The sequence below is a fragment of the Phalacrocorax carbo genome, chromosome 23 (genome assembly GCF_963921805.1).
Source record: "Phalacrocorax carbo chromosome 23, bPhaCar2.1, whole genome shotgun sequence".
Classification (NCBI taxonomy): Eukaryota; Metazoa; Chordata; class Aves; order Suliformes; family Phalacrocoracidae; genus Phalacrocorax; species Phalacrocorax carbo.
In genome coordinates, this window is record NC_087535.1 from 2797576 (window position 1) to 2815448 (window position 17873).

Genomic DNA, 17873 nt, shown 5'->3' on the forward strand with positions numbered 1-17873 from the left:
AGCATTTCCCCTCCGTGCCCTGGCAGGCGAAGGGAGCAGCATCCCACGAGTGCTCACCCCATGGCAGCGAGAAATACTCTGGGCTTTGCATTATTTACCACCTCGCAAAGTGCAGGGAATTGTGGGCGATGCCACACTGGGCACGGTGCCCTGCAGCCATCCCGCCCCAGGGACCCGGGCTGTGGGAACAGGGAAGGGATGGGGGGAGAGGTGGAGATCTGGGAGAAGAAACACCCCAGCAACATCCACCGGATGGGAGAGATGCATAGAGCCCCAGAGCTTCAAGTAACGCAGCAGCACCCAGGGATGGAGGGTGCTGTGGTCCAAGGGATGGGTGATGCTCGGTGCAGGCAGCCCCGGTGCCAGGCTCAGCCCTCCCTGGCTGCCCAATGGCCTCTCCCTGCAGCAGCTCCCCTCCGCGTCCCTGCTTCGGTCTTGCACGTCCCAGTGCCTCAGTTTCTCCCTTGGAGCAGGGAAAGGTGCGGGCTTTCTGGGGGTGGTGGGAGAAGGGTGAGCCGGGCAAGACGGATGAGCCAAGAGAGGATCTCACAATCACGGCTGGGAACATCAGGCTGGTGCTGTGGCCTGTGGCTGGGTGCAAGGTGCACCCGCGTGTGTGCCAGGGCACACCTGGCATCCGCTGCCAGCAGCTCGGCCCTGCCCGGCCACCTCCTCTGCCCAAGATGGGAGTCAGCAGCAGCCCCTCTCCTCTTGCCCTGCAGCAAAGCGGTCCAGCAGGGCCAGGATGGTGCGTCCTGCAACCCTAGCCCCAGCACTGCCAGGCACCCAAGGCTCCCTGAGCACTTTTAGCCACGGTGGAGGAGACCTGGGCATCATGCTGATACCTGGCTATGGGAGATGAGGCCGCGGTACCCAGGTTGGTGGCATGGATGGCAGCGCGGCCTCCCAGCCCCACTGTGCTGCAGCAGCATCCGCACCCCGGATGCAGGCACCTGGCCAGGGAGATGATGGAGGAGCCCAGCAAGGCTGCTGGGGTGACGTCCCAGCGCCGCTGCTGACGTCCGATGGAGGGAAAAGCCCTCCCTAGAGCAAATAAGCATCTGGGCTTTGCAAACCTAGCTTGGCGGGTGTCTCCTGGCAGGTATCTGGGTCCCATCTGGCTGCTATTTACCTGCCCGCTGGAATCCACCCTGCAAACTTCCTCCTCGCACAGCGCAGATAAGGCGAAGGAGCCATGCTTGGCCCCGCGCCGGCCTCGCAGGCAGGAGCCCAGCAGCCTGGCCTCACCGCTGCCCCCGAGCCGGGTGGGTCAGGGGGGTGCTGGTCCACTGGGCGTTGCCCTGGTCCCTGCACAGGGCAGTGTTGTGGGCAACTGAGTGGATCCCAACAGGGTTCTGGGGGATGCGAGCACACAGCACCCAGCCCCTGCTGGGTTTCTGAGCCCAGGGCCAAACCCTTTTAATGCCAGCCCAGCACTGAGCACCCCAGGAGCTGAAATCCAGTGTCCAGGGAGCAGGGACGGCTGCTGGGTCCCCTTCCAGGAGGTTTGGGGCAGGTCACAGCATCCCCACCGCTGCCTCAGTTTCCCCCTTGGCCAGGTTTCCCTGCCCTGCACGTCCCTCCCTGACCCGCGGCGCCGGCTTCTGCGGCATGCAGGGACCTGCCGCCACGCAGGGAAGGGACGGCGCCAGGTACGCGCCTGGCCATTATGCTGCCTGGCTCGGGCAGGACCCTGCCTGCCATTTCCACTGTCGGCGGCTTCAAAGACAGCCAGGACTGCTCAGCCCCTCAGCGCAAACGGGAGCCACCGGCTGCACTGCTCTGGACATTGCAGAGGACTGAAAAGTCCCCCAACCGGCTCCCATCCCATCCTGCAACTTGCACCAAGGTCCTACACCCGCCTGTGGGCCAAGGGGACCAGCAGGTGCCTGGCCACAAGCACAGACCCGTGGTTCAGCCCCGGGACGCACCAGCCCTTTCTTGGGTGCTGCCAAGAAGATGAAGGAACGTGCCCTCCTCCTCATCCCCCCACCTCCAACTTTTGCAAAGGGAACCTTCCAGCATGCCTTTACTACTCAGGTGGCTGGATGAAGGGGAAGGAGGCTGAGACCTGACACACTTCATCACACTTTGCAGTGAAACGAATCCACACACTCCCTCTTCTTGCAAGCAGCTGGGGCTGGCAGGTTTTTCCACCTCTATGGAGGGGGGAAACTGGGGCAGGACAAGCAGATTCAAGCCAGGCGGGGAGGACGGTGGCAGAGCAAGGAGTGAACCTGGCCCCGGCCCTGCACTCGCCAGCATGTGTTGTGAAAGCAGCCAGTTATCAGAGCGCCAGCGTCATGCTCAGAGCAAGCGGCTTCCAGGAAAGGAAGGAAGTGTGGGGTCACCCAGCCCCGCTGCCGCCCTTTTCCAGCAAACAGCCCAGGCGTGCCGATAACGGGGCCGCGCCACTGGCCACGCAGGAATTCGGGGCTGCCAGCCGCACGCGTCACCCAAAATGCAAGATTTCCCCCTGTTTCCTCTCCCATAAGAGCTGGTCGCGGTGCTGGGGCAGCAGCGGCCAGTGCTGGTGCTGCCCGGCTCTTGTGCAGGATGCAGAGCAGCGTTACACATCGGCAATGCCCCAGGACGCCCCCAGTGCTTCTTACTGGTGGGAACTGGGAGTCACTGGATTGGGTTTGTTCCTGGGCTGCGCTGGGGGTTGTGGGAAGGTGCTTGGGGATGCGTTTCCTGCTGGGCTGCCCCTGCACAAGGTGGGTAACCCCGGTGCAAGGTTGAACCAGGGCACGGCAGGGCAAGGGGGTGCGATGGGGAGCTGCTGCTCCCACCCATGGGTGCTCTCCCACTAACGGGGCCCCAGAGCAGCGTCGGGGCAGGATCTGAGCCCCTGCCACCACCCTGCCATGCAAAGTGCCCCAGGAGAGAGCAGGGACTGGAGCCTGGAGCCTGCTCCACCCCGATACCAAGAATAATTACATGATTATGCGATTTGGAAGCAAAGTGCAGATTAATCTCTGATCTCATTAGTCCGTGTTTTACCATCTGCTTTGTACAGGGAGGAGAAGCCCTCGCCCTGCGGCGCAGCCGGGAAGAGTTGATGGAAACCTCTAGTGAGATCCAGCGTCCCACGGCACAGCAGGACCCGGGTCCATCAGGATATGGGTGCTTTAGGAAAGGGGTGCATTGGAACCCAAGCGCCTTAGGAAAAGTGGATGCCACCCAAGGCATCAGCTGGCACCCAAGGCACCCGTGGCAGCCTGTCCCAGCCCCAATTCCTGGAAGCCAGGCTGGATCCGGCTTGGTGTGGGGCAGGGCTGCGCTGGGACTCCTCCTTTGACCAACAAGGGCAGGCAACAGTGGCAACGGCCCCACGCTCCCCCTGGGGCTGCCGGGAGGGAGATGCTGGGGTTCAAGCCAAAGGGAGGGATTTATTATAGTCCAGGTGGGATAACAAGATGGAGGGATTAGACCGAGGGGGTCTGCGGCAGAGGAGGGGATGGCCCTGCATCTCCTGGGCTCCTCGGGGGCTTCCCTCCGTCTACTCCAGGTGGGATTTTTTTGCCAAGCAGGCAGGGAGGGCAAGATCTGCCTTTTATTACTCTCTTGCCAAGAGAGCTGCGTCTGCCACAACAGCCCTTTGCACCAGGGCTGCTCCAAACCTCCACAGCCAGCGAGGGGAGAGCCTGGTCTGCAGGCTGCCCTTGTGGGGATGGGTTTCCACCGGGATTTCTCCAGGCTGGGGGCAACGCCTTTGTCCGGCTCCCTCCAGCACCCAGGGTAAGGCTGGGGCAGCAACGGGCACGCAGGAACCTCTGTGGAGCTGAGCCACCAGCGCCTGCACATCGTGGTCGTCACGGGGTGCAGGGGGACAGTGCCCCTTCGCCCCCATCGCCCTGAGGTGCAGGGGGTCCCAGCGTCCCGCTGAGCTGCGCAAACGGATGAAGGCCAAGCCTAATTGCCCATTGCCTATCCTGGGGGTCACCGCTGTGACCCATCCATCCCATCTCCACACCATCTGCCCCACGTGGCAATTCAGCCTCCTCCGCCTTGGAAATAGCGTCCGGCCTCCCAGGAGCCTCCCAGGAGCCTCCCTTATTCCAGTCACAGAAAAAAAAAACTCTCCCACTCGCCCCACACACTCCCCGGCCGCGTGTCGGCTAAAGGCCCGGGAAAAGATGAAAGGGATTTCCCAGCTGACCTCCTCACCCCGCACTATTTGCACCTCCTTTCCTGCTCGCAGACAGACATTTTTCCCATGCTCAGGGGGTCAGCGCCCTCCCTGCACTCAGGGCTGGAGCAATGCCAGGAATGTACCTGGGAAATGGCAGGGCTTTGCAGGGAGGAGGGGAAGAGAAGGGCACCCTCAAGTCCCCCATCAGCCACCGAAATTACCTTTATAAACCTTAAAGGTGCTTTTCTCGTGCAAACGCGCTGCAGAAAGAAACTTGTTCTGCCGGAGCCGGCTGGGGGTGCCCGGGCACCCTGAGCCTTGCATGTAGCTGTATTTTGTGTGCTTTCCCCCAGGTGATGCCACCCTGGCTGCCAGCCCACGGTGCTGGTCACTGGGCCAGATCCTGAGTCCCCAGGCACGGTCAGGGGTCTCCCCCGGCATCTCCAACAGTGCAGGTGCACCTGCTCAGCCTCCTCTAAACAGCACTTTGGCCGATCCCATCCACATATTCCCTGGTTTGCAAACCAGTTTTTGCCCTTTCATCCCATTTTTGTGGTGGAATAAGCCCATTTCCCCTTTCTGGCCCCACAGAGGCTCTGTGGCCTCCCCGTGCCTCAGTTTCCCTGGGCTAAATCAGGGAGAACAGCCTGTCCCTAGCACACCCCCCCTGGAAGTGGAGCCCCGTTACCCGCAGCACATGCGGCAACATCTCTGCCATGTCAGGATTGGCAGCTGGGTCGGATCCTGCAGCACCCCTTGGCCCGATTCACCCTGCAACGGTCCCTTCCCGGCTGTCGTATCAGAGACAGAGGATAATAGGGAATAACAGGAGAAATACATTTCCCTCCCCTCTTTTCCACCTTGACCTTGCACCACCCAAGGTGGCCATAAAGGGGAAATGAAAATGAAGCATTTTGGGACCAAACCTGGGCCCTGGCTCGGGGTGGTGGGACAATGCCAGGCGACACCCAGGTCCAGGGGCTGCTCCTGTCACCGGACGGGGTACAAACCCTCTGCACAGAGCCCTGTGCTCCCCCTCCCCGCTGCTCGTGCCCCCTTTCGCAGGCACCCAGCAGGTGGCACAAGGCCTCTCGAAGAAGCGGATTTTCCTGCCCAAGCACAGGGATGATCCAGGCTCTGCAACTCAAGGGGACGGGAGGGATGGGAAAGCTCCTGGGGCCACGGGAGGACACACAGGGGAAGCCAGGGCGGGCACCCCAGGACACGCCACGAGGCCGGGACCTCGCTGAGGAGGGGCTCTCGGGGAGGAAACCACACAAGGGCCGGGGGCAATTGCCCCACTCTGCTCTCCAGGGATGGGATGCAGTCGGTGCGTGGCCCCCGTCATCACCCTGAGGCATCCCTCTTTCCCCTCTGCTCTGCAAGAGGGTTTGCTTGTAAACAGCAGTCCCTGGGTAACACTTTTAATCCCTCGCCTCTTGGCTATTATTCATCCCCGGCTAACCTTAAAGCCTCCCCCTTTTTCTCTGCGAGGCACCCCCAGAGCAGAGGAAATTCCTCAGCCCTGACGTGATGTGAAACACGAGCGGCTCGGCCCCAGCCGCCCCCTTCCCTGCCCCAACCTCGCCGGGCCATTTCCCAACCCAGGTTTCCCTGTAGCATCCCACTCCCCCCCTCCTTTTTTTTCCCCAACCACCCTTTTCTGCTTTAGACATTGTAACCCGAGAGGCTGGAAATGCAGCTCCTTTCATCTTCCATTTCCCACATCCTGAGAGTCTGGGGAGAAGGAGCCCACCCAGATGAAGGAATCCCAAATATGTGGCTCCCTCCACCTCCCCGATCCCCTCCGCCGCCCCCCGTGCGGCTCCATTCACAAAGCAGATTAGCCATGCTGCCGCCTCCACGCACACCTCTATCCCAAAAAGCCCGCGCTAAAAGCCAACACATGCAAACACAAAAAAATTAAAATTAATAAAAAGAAGAACTCCCCCATGCCTGCTCCTCCCGGGCTGTGGGATGGGTCCCTACATCTCCTGCCCCATCACCTTGCTAAGCTGGAGGGGACTGGCACCCAAAGGCCCAGGACCGGGTGCTGGCTTAGAGAGGTTTCGGGGTGCTCCAGCACACCAGCGAGGACCTTTCCCCTCCGGGTCCTCGGGTGACTCCAGCCCAGGATGGGATGCGCGGTTCCCAAGCTGTCACCGCTGCACTGGGGTCTCAGCTGGCTCTGGGGTACCCCCGGAACCCAGAGGATGGGGAGAGGATGGGAAGCAGCACCCAGGAGCCCAGCGCCTCCACAGCCCGCCCAGAGCCTCTGTGCACCCCGGGATCGGCCCCATGCTGCAGGGTGATGCCCGTCGCTTGCACCGCAACAGTCCTGGGGAACGCACGCACATTTTATTGCATTCCGGTGAGACACAAGGTGCCTTTTCGCTGCTGTAGAGGCGACCTGAAGCAGGTGATGGCGCTTTGGGGGTGTCCCAACCCCGGCACCCATTGCCTGGACAAAGGCAGCACCCGCTTCCTCGCCGGCGGAGCCAGGGATTGCTCACTGCGCGTAGGTGGGAGCTTCTTTGCTGGCCCGGCTGAGGAAGGTTTCGTGCTTTCCCCGAGGACCGGCAGGTCCGTGCTGCCGCTTCGCCCCACGCCCTGGGCCAGCCGGTTCTGCGGGCGACCAAGCCCGAGCGGAGGGAGCCACGGGCAGACGCAGCAGCCAAGGTCACGCAGTGACTCAAAGCTCATGCTAGGAAAACCACAGCCTTTCTGTGTCACAGCTTTAATTGCCCCGCAATCCTCCCCTCCTCCAGGGAAGCTGTCCCCTCCGGAGGGGGATGCTCCCGGGGCTGATATGAGGTTGTGCTCCTGGCTTGGCATTGACCTTGCTATTATGCCTGCAGGACACCGGTGGAAACCTCAATTTTAACCTTCCACGGGGCTGCAAATCTGTTCCCCCTCCACCCCAGCGATTCCTGGGCTGCAAATTGCCTCTCTCCGCCCTGGGTATCGCCCTGGCCCTCCCCATTTTCACCTATTTGCTAATTGTGCTGGCGGGGAAGGCGAGGGGGAGGAAATACAAAAAGTAAACTGCGAAAGCAACACTGCAGCTCCAAGGGCCCAGCACAGCAATCAAGCGATAAAGCAGTAATTAAGCCTGATTATCATGCAAGGCAGCCCCGGTTAGACTGGAATGCCGCTGAAGAGCCCAAAAGCTGCTGGGATTGTTTGCAGTGCTGAGAACTGATCTTTTGATGTCTGCCGGGAGCTCCACTCCCGCAGACCTGCCACCAGCACCATGTGCCACCCCGGGGTCCTGCTTCTCCCCAAGCACGGTCCCACTTGGGTTTTTCCTCCTTGGAGACCCTGTGCAACCTCCTCTGAGCTGCAAGTCGCTCCCTGGCATCTCAACACCAAGTGCTGGGTTTGATCCAGGGGTGGAAAGAGGCAGCCCGGGTCACGGATGCTGCTGCCCGGTCGGTACAGGACCTGCAGTCCTGCTTGGACATCCATGTGCCCGTGCAAGTGCAAGGCGTGCTAAAAGCTGCGGGCTGCTCTCCTGCACCCGCCATCCTGAGCAGCTTTCATCCCGGAGGAAGAGGGATGGGAGAAGAGGTGATCCCTCAGGACGAGGGCAAAGCGGGCAGCAAGCAGGATGGGGTTTGTTTCATGTTAGCTTGAATGTCTGACACATGCCAATGGCCTCACCTGGGCTGGTCAAGGAAAGGTGAGTACATGGGACAGGCTCGGGGGAAAAAGGTGGCTCCTAGCCCTGGTTTGGGGTCATCTGGGGAACAGGGATGCATCTGGGTGGGTTATTCTGGAAACACATAGATACAGCTGGGAAACAGGGCCGCACCCCTGCCCCACATGGCCAGGGCATGGAGAAATGCCTTCCCATCGCCTCCAAAACAGGGGGTTTCTCCAACCCAGAGGGGATGCAACCCCTCCACGCCAGCAGGAAGAGGCGGCCTCCGACTCAGTCCTCCAGGGAAATTAGCAGTTGGGCAAGTTTACGCACAAGGATGATTTGGCCCCAGATCATCCGGGTTGCAAGACAAGCTGCTCCCTTTGACGCTAATTAGCAGGTTTGGGCAGAGCGAGGAAGAAGGCTGCACCTCCCAGGGAGGTCAGGGGAAGGCAGCCCCCAGGAAAGCCCTGCCGCTCCCAGGGTGAGCTTTGTTTGTCAATAAAGAGCCTGGGTTTCCAGGGCAGCCCCTTCGGTACCTTTCATCATCCCGGCAAAGAATTTGATAATGAGTTTGGGGCCAGATGCTGAGTCACCTCGTCCCATGGCTGAGCACGGACTGGCAGAACCAGTTGTCCCAAATATGCCCAGGCGTCGGGTGGGGGAATAAGGCAGGAGAAAGGCGCTGCCCGCCCCTCTCCTCCACCCTCAGCTTGCGTCACCCCAAATAACAACAATAATACATCTAAAAAGTAAAAAAAAAAGGGATGAAGGCTGCTGCGTCAGATTCTCCATGCTTTTCCCCAAATAAAAATGTCACCTTCTGCATAAAAACCACTGCAGGGTTTTCAGTTTTTAGGTTTTCAGCTGTCTCGGGCCCTGAAAGAGGATGTGCCGCATTCTCAGTAAATCTAAAAGAGGCAACAGTGGTGGCGAGCCCTTCCCGGCCGGAGCGAGGGCTGAGCTGCAGCTCCATAGCCGACTTTGGTTGTGTTTCATTATTTTATTATTTTTTTTTTAAAAACAAGAAATACTAAAGGAGTTGGGAGCTCACCAGCATTTCTAGTAAACCCCATTCGATTTCAAGCAATTCATCCCACAAGTATGTGTGGGATGCTGGGAACTCCTCAGTCTCGCTCGGGCGCGGGAGCCCAGATGGGCTTCGTCTGGAATAATTCAGCTCCCGGTGGCTGGAGCTCTTTGCTCTAAATGCTAATAGAGTGAGTAATCAGAGACCTCCATCCAGTAAATTATTTATCTTATCTCTGGAACTCGGGAAAGCATCTCAGCCAGCAACTTCTGCGGAAAAAAGAAAAAAAAAGGGGAAAAAAAATTAAAAAGGGTTGTTAGTCAAGAGTCCCCAGCTGGAATCACCACTTTTACTAGAAAAGGGAAAAGTTTGGTCTGCCCACGATGAAGTAACGGCTGTGTGGGATGAGCCGGCGGGACGGGGTCCGGGGGATGCCGGGCACCACTGGGAAGTTGTGAGATTACAGGAATCAAAATAAAGTGAAGAATAAACTTTTTAAAAAGTGGGATTTTCGCGTGGATTTGGGGAGGAAGGGCAGTTCCGTCGCTCCCACCCTGGCGGCGGGGATGCTGCGGCCGGCCGGGCAGAGCAGGCAGCACGCCCAGGGCCCGATCCTGGGGGGGTATCGCCTCGCGTGTCCCCGCACCGCAGCGCGGGTTTGTTCCCCTCCCCTCCCCCCCCCCGTTGCGCGCGCTTAACGCACGATCGCGCGTTCTGTCAAAGCCCTGGCAACCGCGGGACGCGGTGGGACTCCCGGGGAGAACGGGGACGCGAGCGGCCGGCCGGTCAGAGCGGCGTGAAGCGCAGCGACGGTTCACCCATGTCCCGCTGTACCCCTTTTCTCGGACCCCCCCCTCCAAAAACCGCCAAGACGGAGCCCCCCGCCCCCCGCCCGCCTTTGGCGCCTTTTCCTTCCCGCCACGTCGTGGCCCGCCGCGGTCTCGCCTCCGCCCGGGTCTCCCCCTATTGGCTATGGCGCCGCTGGGCGGGACGCCGCCGTTGGGCCTGGCGAGGTAGCGCCGCCCTCCGGCTCTCCTTGTCCCGCCCCCGGCCCCCGCTACCCCCGGGGCCGGCCCGGGGCCGCCGCGCCACACGGGAGCCCGGCAGCGCGCCGAGCAGCCGCCCCGCCGCTCCTCCCCGATCCCCTCAACCTCCGCCCTCCTTCTCACCGGGCTCCCCCGCCCGACCTCAGCCGCTCGGCAACCCGAGCGCCGGAACCGAGCCACCCGTGCCCGGTCCGGTTCGGGAGGTGCCGGGACCGGCCCCGAAATCGGGCGAGGGGGCCGGGATGCTGCTCTCGAAAATTAACTCGTTGGCCCACCTACGTTCTGGGACCGGTGGGGAGCTACACGCCGCTAAACTACAGCCAGGTAAGAGACATACGGCCCGGTTTTGCTCGGCACGGTTTTGCTCGGCCACGGTTCGGTTCGGTTGGGGGACGGTTGGGGCCCCCGGCGGAGCGTTGACGGCCGCGTTTCGCCCGTAGGGAAAGAGAAGGAGCCGCTGGAGAAGCTGTACCAGGTGGGCCCGCTGCTGGGGAGCGGTGGCTTCGGCTCCGTTTATTCGGGTATCCGCCTTTCAGACAGCACCCCGGTAAGTGGCGGGGACGGCGGCGGGGAGGAGGAGAAGGAGGAGGGGGAGCCGGCGGGGCGGGCGGCGTGCTCAGCCCCGCCGTTCCCCTTGGCTTGCAGGTGGCCATCAAACACGTGGCCCGGGAACGCATCTCCGAGTGGGGCGAGCTGGTGAGTGACCGGCGGCACCGGGAGAAACCAGGGCGTCACGGGTGGGGATGAGCCGAGAGCCGGGAGGGTGGGAACCGGGACACCGCGGAGGGAGCGGGTGTGGGGTCACCCGGGGACGCGGAGCATCCCTTGGGCGGGGGAATGCCCAGGCACCGGCAGAACGGAGCAGGGGGGCACCGGAGCATCCCTTGGGCGGGGGGATGCCCAGGCACCGGCAGAACGGAGCAGGGGGGCACCGGAGCATCCCTTGGGCGGGGGGATGCCCAGGCACCAGCAGAACGGAGCAGGGGGGTGCCGGAGCATCCCTTGGGCGGGGGGATGCCCAGGCACCGGCAGAACGGAGCAGGGGGGCACCGGAGCATCCCTTGGGCGGGGAGATGCCCAGGCACCGGCAGAACGGAGCAGGGGGGCACCGGAGCATCCCGAGCAGGGGGTACCGGACCCCTGGCGCAGCATCAGCCCCCACTGATGGCATCGTGGTTCCCCCCTGCAGCCCAGTGGCACCCGTGTGCCGATGGAGATCGTGCTGCTGAACAAGGTGGGCTCCGGCTGCCGCGGCATCATCCACCTCCTCGACTGGTTCGAGCTGCCCGACAGCTTTGTGTTGGTGCTGGAGCGTCCGGAGCTGTCGCAGGATCTCTTCGACTTCATCACGGAGAGGGGGTCCTTGTCGGAGGAGCTGGCGCGGGGGCTTTTCCGTCAGGTGCTGGAGGCCGTGCGGCACTGCCACAGCTGCGGCGTCCTGCACCGTGACATCAAGGACGAGAACATCATCATCGACCTCGCCACCGGTGAGCTCAAGCTCATCGACTTCGGCTCCGGCACCTTCCTCAAGGACACAGTCTACACCGAATTTGACGGTGAGCCCACGCCCAGGGGGATGCTCCCGGTACCGGGCATTGCGCGGCCCAGCCTGGCGGGCACTGGAGGTTCCCCCCTTTGCTTGGGGTGGGGTGGGGGATTAATTATTCAGCCGGCTGCCAAGTCGCTTTTTGGTGCGGCGCGGATGTTGTGAAACGGGGCCCTGTCGACAGCCTCCGCCACCCACCCTGCCCCGGGCTGGGGCGGGGGGAGCCAGCCCGACAAAAACAAACACCCGTGGGGGTAGCGGGGGGGATTGCAAAGCCCGTGGGCCGGCCAGTTTGGTTTGCAGGCGCGGAAGGGCTTGGGCTGCTCCGCTCCCCTTGTTTGCCTTGGCTTATTTTTTTTTTTTTGGCCAAGGCGCGGTGGGGGGGGGGCGGGAAAGGCGTGGTTTTTCCCCACCCATGGGTTTTATTTTTTGCATGTAACGGTCGGGCCTTCCCCGGGCCCGTGCTGCCCTCTTCCGGCACTGGCGGCATTTTTTTACAACCCAAAGTTTGTAAACAAGAGTCACGTGCTGGCAACGGGGTGGCGGGTCACATCGTGTGTGTGTCCCCGCCAGCGGTGCAGCCCCGCATCCCCAGGGATGCTTGAGCGAGGATCTGGGAGCGGGCAGCATCCGCCTGACGAGCTCTGCCCGTATCCCATAGGAACACGGGTGTACAGTCCGCCGGAGTGGGTCCGCTACCACCGCTACCACGGCCGCTCAGCGACGATCTGGTCCCTGGGCGTCCTGCTCTATGACATGGTCTGTGGCGACGTTCCCTTCGAGCAGGACGAGGACATCATCCAGGGCCAGCTCTTCTTCCGACGGCGGATCTCTCTAGGTGGGTACCCGGTTTCGTGGCGGGGGGAGGATAAGGGGAGGTGGCACAGGGCACACAGCATCCTGCGCATATGGCTGTGGAGGAGGTTGATCTCCCATGGTTAGCTGGAGGAGGTGGCATGCGTCCTGCCATCCTGCTCTCCTCCAAAACTGATAATTGTCTGGGGGGTTTGGGTGCCTGCTCCCAGCACAGCCTGGGCGCTGGGGACAGTGGTACAAGGTAGACAGGAGCCTTCCCCACCTGACCAGCGCTTTCTGGCTTCTCTCCCCAGAGTGCCAGCATCTCATCAGGTGGTGTTTGTCCATGCGCCCCTCGGACCGGCCGTCTTTGGAAGACATTTTCAACCATTCTTGGCTGCAAGGCATTCACCTGCCCCAGGAGCCGGCAGAGATCCACCTGCACAGTTTGATCCAGGAGCCCGACAAGTAACACCTTCGGGCGCCTCCTGGCCATAAGAAGCAAAGAAAACCAGACTTCTTCCTCGTGGCCGGAGCACTGAGCAGGGATCATCAGACGGGAACACGCACATCTTGTCCCAGACTGCATCTGAATGACCGTGTCTCATTTGATGTTTTGCCAGTAAATTCTTTTTTAGTGGGGTGGGGTGGGGTGGAGTTTGGTTCTGTTTTTGGAGGCTCCCAAGCATCTTCCTGACCTGCTGAATTCGGGACTGCGAGAAGATCCGAGACCTTATTGCGAGAAAAGCTTCAACAGGGGAAAACTGATTCGGGGGGAGGGTAGACACCAGGGCCGAATGGCTGTCTCTTCTCCGCTGTCACCGTGCTCGAGTGCCTTCAGTTGCAATCTGGGCTGTGCTGGAGGAAATACTTGAATTTTCCTACACTGCTGCTTTTCCAAGACTCGCCTGGGTATATAGTTCCTTTTCCCTTTTCAAAATGAAAAATGGGAAGATGCTTGGCAGCCAAGCGGGTGATGCCTCGCCTCCCGTGCCTCCATCTCGCGTGGATTTTCTGGGGTTCTTTGCTTCCCTGTGCCCTCACGAATGCACAAACAATGCAAACCAACAGAGCTGTAAATATGTACAAAGTTATATAGGAGCAAAGCTTGATGTACAGTTGTTAATAGTGATGACATTTTACCCTTTTTTTTCCCCCGTTTTCATTTTTAATTTATTTTCATGAAGTTCTGTTTTTTAAAGGAAGAGTTCTAGCCGGTAGGATAACTTATTTATTTATTTATAATTCGCGTGGGTTTCTGACCCACGCCTTGCTTCTACAGCTGCTGATCCCCCGGTTTTCCATTCGGGTTTTCCCTCCGTGTCTGTCGTGTGTCCATCCCCCGGGTCCGTAGCGTTTCTGTCGGATGTCTGGCGGAGGTGCGGAGCGGCTGCCTGCTCCCCAGCTGTCTGTGTACATAGTTCTGGTTGCTGTTGTTTCCTTGCCACGTGCAGATCTCAGTTTGCAGATGAGTTTTGGTTTCCCCCATGGGTGTCTTGTTTGGGGCTGGGGAGGGGGGAGCCGGCCCGGGCTGTCCGCGTTGTCGAGTCTTTACATGTAACCAAGTGTGTAGCCGGCGGGGTTTTTTTGTTAATAGTTAATATTGTACAGGGGAGTTCAGAAATCTTATTTTTTTTATGCAGTTTTAAATAAAAACGAACCACTTGATGTGATGGAGATGTCCCTTTATTGCGGGGCGGGATGAAGGATGCTGGGAGTAGGCCGGGCATCGGTGACCGCACCGTGCCTACCCCGGGGACTGCTGGTTTGTCTCCAGCTGAGACTAACTCCAAAGCTCCGACCCAAAGGCTCGCCGAGTGGCATAAACCAGGACCAGGCAGCCGAAAGCACCATGGGGAAGGCTGGATCTGGCCTTTGGCGGGGTGTTTCCAGTGCTGACTGCTCCTGGCAGGTTTCTGGGAGAGATCAAAGGGGTGTGGAGCCCTTTTCATTTCCATTCATCCACAGGCTGGTGTGGAGCATGTGCTGGGGACAGCAAGTAAACAAAGATCAAAGCAACCTTACGAAACGCCGGATGTTGTCAGCCAAATTAAATTTTGGTAAGACAGATCCTGTTGCTCCGGCTTTGTTGGCGCAGAGCGGGTGTTGCATGCTGGGTGCCGGTGGGTGAAGAAAGCCGCTGGCGGGCTGTCCCCACCTCCAGCTCGACTGCGGTGAACGCGGAGCGAGAGGAAGTCGATCGTCGGATTACGAGAAGTTGGTCGCTATCAGTCAGCAGCGGTAACGCTTCGCTTGAGCTTTTACACTCCAAACTGTCAAACCCCACTTCCCAGCTCTGCAGCACTTTGGCTTCAGGGGTGTTGTGTTTTGGTTTTGGTGTGGGTTTTTGTTGGGTTTTTTTGTGTTTTGTTTTTTTTCTTTTTTTTTTTTGCTTGGGATTTTTTTAAAGAATTAAATTAACGTGCTGAATTTTGAAGCTCTTGTTCCTGCTTGACCTCATAGAGCACCTGCTGCTGTGTGCATGCAGGGCTGTGCGTCCCCTTCTCCAAGGAAGGGGCATGTTTCCCTTTCTGCAGGTTACTTTGCAAGTCCCCCGGGGAGAGCTGATGCAGAACGGGGCGGTCCTTTCCTTGGCTTGCCCCAGGGTTTTCTTGCTTAAAACCCCCTTGACCAGGGCGTCCCCCGCTTTTCCCAGCTTTCCCCAGGCTTGACAGCACCACTCTCTAAGCCATGGGGCTGCTGTCGGAGGGAACCAGTCCTGGAGCCATGTCCCACCCTCCTGGTGTGACCTGGATTGCTGTGTCACTGCTGTGCCTCTGCCTTCAGCAGAAAGTGTTAACTCGGTTTGTTTTGCTTTTTTTCTTTTTTTTTTTTTTTTTTTACTCAGCTGCAGCTTTCATCTCCTCAGAGCTGCTAGAAGCAGGAAGCACAGCTCCAAACGCCTTCAAAGTTTAGGCCTATTTTGAGATGTGGTTTGTATTTAACCTCCTCGCTTGCTTTTCCCCCGGACCATCCGGGAAGCTGCTCTTACACGAAAGCAAACCTCTCCACCACGCTGCCTGCTACCGCAAGGAGCCCAAGCCCCTCAGGCAGCTGCTGTCCCCCCCAACATGACCAGAACGCTATCACGGCTCTCCCGGCTGCAGGCTGAGCTTGGCCCACCCTTCCCGTAAATGCTTGCTAACTGCTGTGGTATTTCTTAGAAAATTTGCCGCAGAAAGGCCAAGCAGGTCCGGTGCGGGGCCACCGTGCTGATAGTCACTTCTTTTCCGCCTGTTGCTGATGATTTTGCCCCCGCTGGGCTTGTGCTGCAGGGGGGGAACAGTGCCATCATGTCTCCTGGCAAGTTCCCGCTGCCCTGGTACCATCTTGTCCTGCCAGAGCCACTGGCTGCATCCAAGGTTTGGGTGTTGGATCCCCTGTATAGTAATACCTTCACCTGGCTGACAGCCACCAGGTTTGTGTCGCAGACCTCTGTCACAGGGAAAGGATCGTGACAGATGTGACAGGAGACCCAAAGATGGGCAGCTGCAGCATCGGCTGCCTGTTGCTTCCCTCCATGACATCTGTCACCATCGTGGCGTGGCGTGGGGACTGCACACAGGGGCTGGAGGAAAGGAAAAGGCCTCTTCACCCCTCATTTCTCCTTGGTGGGGGGATGTTCTCTGACCTTCAGGGTCGTCAGCTGTGACAGCGGAGGACGAAGCCTCAAGAGTTAGCCAGTGGGAAGTGATTGGAAGCCAGCATTGCTCTCCCGCCACCCTTTTGTGACTTTTTATTGCACCCCAGTGTCAGCAGAGGAAGTATCCACAATTCAGAAAGCAGAAAAAAAGGATGAAGCAGGACCAGGACAAGGTTTCAGGCCATTGGACCTCCTATTCTGGAGCACTGGAGTCCCATGGACAACTGAGGACTTGCAAAGTGTCTGCACTCATCGCACCTGTGGCTTCCTGTACACATCCATCCCCAGCTGAGGTGCTTGGCCATGTGGAAAGGACTGGCCAGGGGAGTCTGGAGCTGCAGCAAAAGGGACATTTCTATTTTCCATGTCCCTTTCTGGGCATGGGAGATGAGCAACAGCCAAACATCTGACACAGCTGGAAAAACGCAGCTGAGCATGGAGGAGAAAAGCCGCCCAGGGAGCAGGGAGCAGGCTCACCACAGGGACCCGAAGAACAGGAGACTCAGAGGTGGCATCTCGCCTCATATCCCGTCGCAAGGAAAACATCCAGCTGCCCCCGAGGCAGTGTCTGAAACCCTTTGGCCCTTCTCGGCACAGTGAGTCACAGGAGCTATTTTAAACACCTGCCTTAGGACGAGGTGAATTATCAGCGAACCAGATGTCCCACAGCTCCAGCTCCCTGGTAATGAATCCTTGTGGAGGTTGGTCTCCGAATGCTTTTTGCCAATGGCCTGTGTGGCAATAGCCAGATCTCCACAGGGCATGTGGGGAAACTGAGGCACTGTGTCCCAACTCGCTGGAGATCTCTTGCGGTGGAGCTTGGGCTTGCCTGCCTTCCCCTGCCCTATCGCTCCTCGGGCTGGGACTGGTCACTGAGGAGCTCCTAGCTTCTGACCCGCGATGTCCCCACATCCCCTGAGTAGGGGATTTAGTCCTCCAGGAGCTGAGCCCAAAGCCCTGCATCCCTCTCAGCATGAACCCTGGGTGACACATGTCCCTTCCCGGACCCCTCCGAAACCCCCCTGTGCTGTGATGGCAAAGGGGGCCAGGTGCTGGTTTCAGGCACCTGAAGCCCCACTTGAGACCAGTGTCTCATTATTTTGGGGCTTACGCCGACCTTCCTGAGAGAGGGATCTGCGCTAACCCTGCCTCCATGACACATCGAAACTGCATCACTCAGCCCGAGAGCTGATGGGGGTTTTTATGAGGAAAAAACACTATTTGCTGAAAAAAAAATAGAAAAACCAAACAAAAAAAAAAAACCAAAACCACAAAACATTTCCAGTACGTAAAGTTGAGTCAAACTTAGCAGCTTCAGCTAAAGAAACGTATTTTCAAAGGGGTAATCAGAGTGTTTTTTTCGTCATTTTTCAAGGTTTTGGTCCCCTTCCTCCAGAGCAATACTTTTGTGTCCTTAATCGCTGTGTTTATAACAGTTAGGAGGGGGTTAAGCAACCCGAAAAATGAAACAACAGCTCTTGTTTCAAATTGAAGCAGCCACTTCAGTTAACCTGAAATGACACACAGGCGCACGTGTGTGCTTTTGAAGGGCGAGCGGGTTGCAGGGACGGAGATCTCACCCTGCTGCGAAAGCGGTGAGAAAAACAGAAGCGGCAAAATGTCATTTCAGGTCAACCCCTGCCCAAAATCTTCATCTTCTCCCGCCTCTGAAATGGGCAGGCAGAGCTGGGCCCCCCGGCACACGCGCACGGCCTCGTAAGCCATCGGTACCGACCCCAACGGAAACCGCCCCCGCGCTGCCAACCGCGCGGCACGGATGTGCCACGGCAGCCGTAATCTCAGTGCCAGGCTCCTACTCATAGTAGATCGCTTGCTGTAGCACCCCTCTGTGTGCGCACGCTTGCACAGATGCATGGGTGCATGTAGATCCCCCCCCCAAGCACATAGATTTGGTTCAATTTGGCCCAGGTTGGCTCCTGCCGTCACCGGCTGAGACCTGATGGCAATCGAAGCACAACCACGGATGCCGAGGACTTGGATTTCAGTCCTTTTCCCCATCCTCTGGGTGGATTTT

General features: G+C 59.1%; 1 protein-coding gene across 1 annotated transcript; it reads left to right on the forward strand.

Annotated features, from left to right (window-relative positions):
• Window positions 1-9861: 9861 nt before the first annotated feature.
• Window positions 9862-13868, forward strand: PIM1 (Pim-1 proto-oncogene, serine/threonine kinase). Its single transcript, XM_064472297.1, has 6 exons — window positions 9862-10178; window positions 10295-10401; window positions 10500-10550; window positions 11044-11410; window positions 12062-12238; window positions 12510-13868. The coding sequence occupies exons 1-6, from the start codon at window positions 10097-10099 to the stop codon at window positions 12665-12667; spliced, it is 942 nt and encodes a 313-aa protein (XP_064328367.1). The 5' UTR covers window positions 9862-10096; the 3' UTR covers window positions 12668-13868.
• Window positions 13869-17873: the final 4005 nt, after the last annotated feature.

What these genes read in the sequence shown, in the direction of transcription:
- PIM1 (XM_064472297.1), top strand. Translation starts at nt 10,097, where the DNA reads ATGCTGCTCTCGAAAATTAACTCGTTGGCCCACCTACGTTCTGGGACC. An exon ending in CGCCGCTAAACTACAGCCAG is followed by an intron (nt 10,179 to 10,294) that starts GTAAGAGACATA and finishes TTTCGCCCGTAG; the next exon opens with GGAAAGAGAAGGAGCCGCTG. An exon ending in CCGACGGCGGATCTCTCTAG is followed by an intron (nt 12,239 to 12,509) that starts GTGGGTACCCGG and finishes TTCTCTCCCCAG; the next exon opens with AGTGCCAGCATCTCATCAGG.